At 34.7% G+C, this 6,551-nt stretch overlaps 1 protein-coding gene across 1 annotated transcript in view; it reads left to right on the top strand.

The window, feature by feature from the left end:
• Positions 1-590: 590 nt before the first annotated feature.
• LOC104164754 overlaps positions 591-6,551 on the top strand; it is a gene marked incomplete at its 3' end in the record, with an annotated part of 36,092 nt that continues 30,131 nt past the window's right edge. Inside the window, exons 1-4 of the mRNA XM_009704193.1 lie at positions 591-603; positions 1,408-1,553; positions 5,160-5,268; positions 6,122-6,348. Coding sequence (XP_009702495.1) covers positions 591-603; positions 1,408-1,553; positions 5,160-5,268; positions 6,122-6,348 — 495 coding nt within the window. The remainder of the gene's footprint in view (positions 604-1,407; positions 1,554-5,159; positions 5,269-6,121; positions 6,349-6,551) is intronic.

The raw sequence follows: 6,551 nt of genomic DNA, 5'->3' as shown, positions 1-6,551 counted from the left end.
TAACATAGCGAGCAAAACCTAAACAAGAGTCTTCCATATGTGTTTTACACCCTGACCTAAGAGAACATGTACTATTAAGGGTCAAGAGTCCTAAGTGGAGAGCAATAGGAACTAGGAATATTCTTTTCTTTTGGAGCAGCCATAATAAAAAGGAAGAAAACTGCCAAAAAATTCTAAATTATTTATTAACTGTTACTTATTTGGTGATTACTTTTTTTTTTTAATTTCACAGAATCCAGAAAGAAAGTAAGAAGGGAGGGCTCTCACAAGACTAATTCAGTCTGCTCCACAGTTTGACATACTTTGAATGAAAAACACTTGAATGGGAGACAAGTTTGGGAGTCAGTGCCTTATTTAGTCAAAAATTATTTGCTGTTAGGGCTGCCTTACCCTATTTGATGGAAGGGTAAAAATGGGACTTCAGTTCTATTGGTGTCTTTTGGGTTTTTTGGTTTTGTTTTTTTTTCCCTTTTTTTGGTCATTGTTTATGGAGGCTTTAGAAACATCAAATTCATATCAAATTTACCTGTTAGTTAAAGCATGAATATTGGGAAATTTGTATTTTTATTGTTTAAAAAACAATTTGGACTATGGAGATAAAAGGTGGGTGGTGGCTATGCCTTTCTTCAGCTTGGTTCTTGGTGATTTTGAGGGGTGAATCAGTTCTATTTAATTGGCCAGAGTTTAGCATAGGTTTCTTACATGATCTTCACTCATTTCTGTTGCCTTCACTTTCACTTCTATTCTTAAGTCTGCTGAACTTCCTAGAAAGCTAACCAGCCAAGCTTGAATGAAAACTTGGTTCTAAGATAATTTGCAATATCAAAATATGCTTAGTAGATGAAAAACACTCAGTGAGAAAGTAGAGCGACTCTACCAAATTCAGCCCTAAGGTTCTTAGTGTCTTATGAGGAAAGCACTTTCTTAGCACAATGCTTTTGTGAAAGAAACGTGAAGAAAGCACGCTTGCAGTTTTAGTTTTTGTCCATTCTGGAGGATTTCAGATTATAGTATAACTTAGTTACTGCTACTGAGAGCAAGATTGTTTGTTTAAATAGTAGTTAACTGTACTCTTCTTTCTGGCAGAAGTAGTCATTTGCTTATAGGCTGTACATTCTTAAAGAGTTTATAATGATGAGAACTGTCTGTTTTCCCCTGATTTTTTTAAGTGCACGGAATAAGAACACAAGTAGTTAGCAAAATGTATTTAAATAATACAGCATACAATATTGGAGCACATTTACACAACTGTAACTCCAAATAGCGACTACTGGTTACAAGTCTGCCTTAAATACTGATTAGTACAGAGGGGTGTATGCAGTATCCTTATATTTAAACTCAGGAAGCTACATTATTTTACAACCTGTGCTGTCGTATCTAAACAACCATTTAAACTTATTTTAACAGCTGACCAATCTAGCCTCCTGCATGAGTTCTTCAGTCCAACGGAGAAATTGTCCTTGGAAGGGAGAAGTTCTGCAGCTTTAGATATTCACTTCCTTCCCTTTAATCTGGAAAAACGTTACTGCACTGTCATCTTGGTTAATGAACTGGTAAGAATAGAAAGTATGTTCTGTGAGTGGTTTTCACGTGATAGCCTAGTCAGTTAAGAATCAGAATATGTTTGCCAATTATGTGTGAATAGGGCAAATGAATATACAAATTGGTTATGTACATATTTTAAGGTAATGTTTTTGCACATGTGCAATTACAAAGAAGTGATCTATGTGCTAACTTTTGGAAGTCAATTTTTTTTTGTCATTTTTTTGGTTAAAATACATTATTCCTATAGTTCATGGAGGAAAATATTGCTTAAGAAGTTGGTCAGAGATTTACATAAGATTACAGGCTTCAACTAAGAAATTTAAACCAAAGTTTACTGCCCTTTTTTCTCCACATAATTAGAATTATATGAAATCATAGAATCATAGAATGGTTTGGGTTGGAAGGGATCTTAAATCTCACCTAGTTCCAACCCCCTCTGCCATGGGCAGGGACACTTTCCACCAGACCAGGTTGCTCAAAGTCCCATCCAGCCTGGCCTTGAACACTTCTAGGAATGGGGCATCCACAACTTCTCTGGGCAACCTGTTCCACTGCCTCACCACCCTCATAGGGAAGAATTTCTTCCTCATATCTAATCTAAATCTTCCCTCTTCCAGTTTAAAGCCATTGCCCCTTGTCCTGTCACTCCATGCCCTTGTCAAAAGTCCCTCCCCAACTTTCTTGTCGGCCCCTTTAGGTACAGGAAGGCTGCTCTAAGGTCTCAGAGCCTTCTCTTCTCCAGGCTGAACAACTTTTTGACATGTAGCACCTCATGTTAGGAAAACTAAGTCCCATCCACATAATTGTATTGTTTGTAAGAAAATGTGGTAAATCTTCTAGGGAAGGATTGAAAGATGAAACTGCAAGACAGCTAGCATGATTTTAGATAGTAATGGCACAGGAAGAAATTGGCTTGCTTAAATATTGTGTATATGGCTGCAGTATTTCAATCATACCATTATCTAATTGACAAACAAGTGTAGCTACCATGCTGTATAACGATCAAATGACTTCATACAATGATGAGACTTGTATCATTTAAATATGGATTTGTGCTGTATATAATCTAATAAATAATTTAATTTAGCATTTCTGTAATTTCTTCCTACCTACCTTTCCTACTCTTTTTGACAAATGGACCAAAATAGTAATTGGAGTAAGACTGCTTCTTCATTACAATCAATGAAGAAGTTATTAAAATTCAGATCGTTAGTTAGACTTGAATCTGACTAGGACTCCTATCTGTCGTTGCATCAACTATATATCTGGAATAAAAGCAAGAAGATACACTGACTCAAGTTTGTTGGCCTACTCAAGTATGTTGCTTAAATTGTTTTGAAATATGTTTTTATTAAAAAGTATGTTAACTTTTCTAAGGTTTGAAATGACAACACAAGTTGTTTATAACATTTCTCAATATTGTTTCAATATTGCTTTATTTTTTAAGAAAAAGTGAAACTGACATTCTTCAAATTTTTAGCATAGAACTTTTCAGAGAAGAAATTAGATATTGGTTAATGTAACTGGGTTGCTTTTTCTCTATATCTTTGTTTCTGGGTGCTAATTTAAATGTGAACAACCCATGATTTTGATGATAACAATTTTTTAAGTCATAACTTAAGAGTGTCGGTCCAGACTTTCAAAGCTAAATGTCTAATATAAAATGAAATGGTTTATTAAGAGAACACTTTACTGTCTGTTGTTCTTAATTACTGACCTGCATGGAGAGCTGTAAATTCCTAGTAGCTATACATTCTTTTGAAATATCGGTTAGCAATGGGGTTAGATAAATAGCTAATGGTAGTTCAACAGCTATTTTATTAACTATTTTTATTAACAGTAAACCCTACAAAACATTGATGCTATCCTGTTTGCATCTAATGGAAAATGGAAATATAAAGCATTAAATCTGTAGGGATACTAGCTGAACTCTCGAAATACAGTAAAATACCTATTCTGTTCCAAAGCATTGGGAAAAACCTCAGCAGAAAGAAAACAAGATCTGCATTCTATGGAGATCAAAAAGCAAGAATTCTTCAAAGCAAAGAAGGAAATGGGGAAGTTTGTTCCTACCTATAAGCATATCAATGTCAGCAATGACAAGAAAAGTAATTGATAGTAGAGCGGCATCCTAGCAACCAGTACTTTTGTGAAATTAGTTATATAAGCTGTGAGCTTGTTAATGGTCCTTATGGAGCCAAATCGCTCTGTCAAACAGGCATAATTCCTGTTTAAATTGATTCCCAGGATAGTGGCTATTAGTTTGTGTGTGGGCAACCAGTTTTGCTGTAGGTTTCTTGAATCCTTCTCAAGGAAGATCTGTCTGAACTCTTGAGTCAAGGAAGGGGAGAAAATGCCATCAAAGTTGAATATCTTTCCTTCTGCTGGGTCAGAAACATAGTTGCTGTGATTTCAGCCTTAACATAAATATCTAACAAAACTATGAATAAAGGTAAAATAAAAAGCAGGCTTGTCTTATGTTATTGACCGATATTAAAGGGGAAAACATTGCATTGGTTGGCAGATAGACTAAATTACGTAAATAAATTATTTCCTTTGTATCTGGAATGAAGAATAAATGACAGAATATGCATTTTTAGGGCAGAGTTTTACGGAATGTGGTTTATGGAAATAAAAAGATGCCCTTCTGTGCAAATTATATCAGTTGTTGCAGCAGCATTTTATCCTTTAAGTTGCAATCAGTAGAAATTAAAGTTGTCCAAATTTGTGGTAAACAAAAAGAAGCTATCAAAGCAATAGTAATATATCTACTAAATCTCCTGCCTAGTTCAGGTAGATATATAGGTACCTAATTTAGATATCTTTTAGCTTTGGGATGTTCTGGTTGTGACCTTTATAATCTGAAGTACTTTTAGTGAGTTTTCTTTTTTAAAAAAATACTTTTCTGCTTTCATTTGCACCTTATTTTTTTCATTTCATCTGTGACTCAAAGTGTTATTTCTCTGCTAATTAATTTATCCTTTCCTCTATGACAAATTGCTATCTTCCTTTGTTCTAGGTCATGTTTATATTTACTTTCAAACTTCTGTAGGTTTTGTGTTATTTTTGAGGAAATAATTAAGATTTCTTAATTTTATTTCTTTTTAATGGAGAATTTGTACAGGATGCTAACCTGCCTTGACTTCTGCACTGTTTTACTTTCTAGAGAAATGTCACTGGCTCAAAATTACTGTAAACAATTTTTAAAAAAGGTTCTTAACAGTAAGGAGCAATGAAGTAAGCTCGTGAATAGGTTTAAATTATATGTAGCTATAGCACATAATTAGAATTCACTCTATTGCTGTATTAATGAGTCAGGATATCCTCATTCAGTTAAGTTATATGAGGAGTTGGAACGCATTCAACTAGTTGAAATTTCTTGACTTTTCAGATTTAATATTCTCAATTAAAGGCACTTTATTATCATAGCAGGCTTTGAAATGATCATTTTCTTTTATTTAAACATAGTTTTAAAATATTGGGTCTCCTGAATATGTAAATTATTTCTGAAGTCAGATCTTAAATATTATTAGGACATCATTGGCTTTAGTTTTAATATTTTGCCTTCTGTTCTGCATGAATTGCTTTCTGATGTATATGTTCTTGTGTTTCAGATTGGAGAATTTGTATACCTGATAGAGGGAACAGGTGATATACCTTTGCCTTCAGGACTGCTTCCAATGGATAGTCCAAATGTTTTGCATGTTAGCAGTACTTTAGAAGGTAAAGTGAATAGAAGGGAGAACAGTAAAATAGAGCAAACAATTTTCTTTTGCAAATATTCTTTACTTCCCATGCATTTTTGTTAAAATTAATTAAATACATCTGGTAAAAACAGTTGCTTATACTGAAGAGTAAGAAAGATGTTACAGTGTAACTATCAGATATTTCTTTTAATGTTGTCCAGTCCATTCTCTTCAGAACCGCAGCTGGTTTGTTGGCTATCTTCTTCAACTTTCTTGTCTTGTTTTCAACAGTCTCTTCTTTTCTAGTTCAGAATATAGGTTGTAGCCAGATGAACCAGGAAAAGTCACCTTTACCTAGAATTGTTCTAGTTTTAAACCACGAGTTTTGTATACAGCGTTGTGATTTGACAGGCAATCCAATGCTTTTGTCTTCAAAGAGCCAGTGACAAACTGCTGTCAGTCCTATTTCAGAAACAGTGCTGCTGTTAATTGGAATAATAGCTGGTGGCTTCTTTTGGAGGGGATGCAACATCATCTAGAGGGGTAAAAGAGTGGCTGTGTTGTGCTGTTAGCAGAAAGACTATTTTAAACTTTCTTTACCGTCATAACAGTAGTAACACTAAAGTCTGGGATTTTTTAATTAAGTATCAAAAGCAATTTCTGGTTTGGATTTCAGTCTATGTTAATTTTTTATTTCCCCATTATGATTAAAAATAAAAAAGTATTACTGGACTAAATAGCGTGTACTAGAGTAATAGCATGTAACTAAACATCAAAGGAATTTTGTATTCTGGCTCTTCTTTGGAGACTGGAGATTTTAAATACTCTATGCAGTTACACTAGCAGCTGACAAATGTGCTGGGTTTTTTTTGTCTGTTTTAATTTAACAGGTCCAAGTGCGGTAGGGTCAGTTTTATATTTGAAATGCGGTCTTGGTCAGATTCTTGAAGAAAATCTGAGGATTCCATTGATCAATGAGTCAAGAGAGAGGGCTCTGGCCATTGCTGCACAACAGCGGATGTCAACTATGGAATATGAAAGAAGAAAGATCACAGGGACTCTGCAGAGCAGTAGCGTTCGAGTTGCAACTGCATTGTTAGGGCTGTCCAGTGCAGAGGTGAGCAACACAGTAATCTGTTACTGCAATTATTTAGTTAGTCTTGATTTGTAGGACTGAATTTGTAGGACTGAAACTAAAGCTTGCAATTCCCACTGCGTCGAGATGTGTCCTCATAGTTAAGCTGTAAAAGGTATTTACTTAGGCTCTGTCTTGCCTCCCTTCGAATGCATGACTCATCTGATCATACCAGATCTCTGTAT

The sequence above is a fragment of the Cariama cristata genome, unplaced genomic scaffold (assembly GCF_000690535.1).
Source record: "Cariama cristata isolate BGI_N322 unplaced genomic scaffold, ASM69053v1 scaffold1517, whole genome shotgun sequence".
Taxonomy (NCBI): Eukaryota; Metazoa; Chordata; class Aves; order Cariamiformes; family Cariamidae; genus Cariama; species Cariama cristata.
The sequence above is the reverse complement of the archived record's forward strand: the minus strand, read 5'-3'. Positions and strand labels throughout refer to the sequence as shown.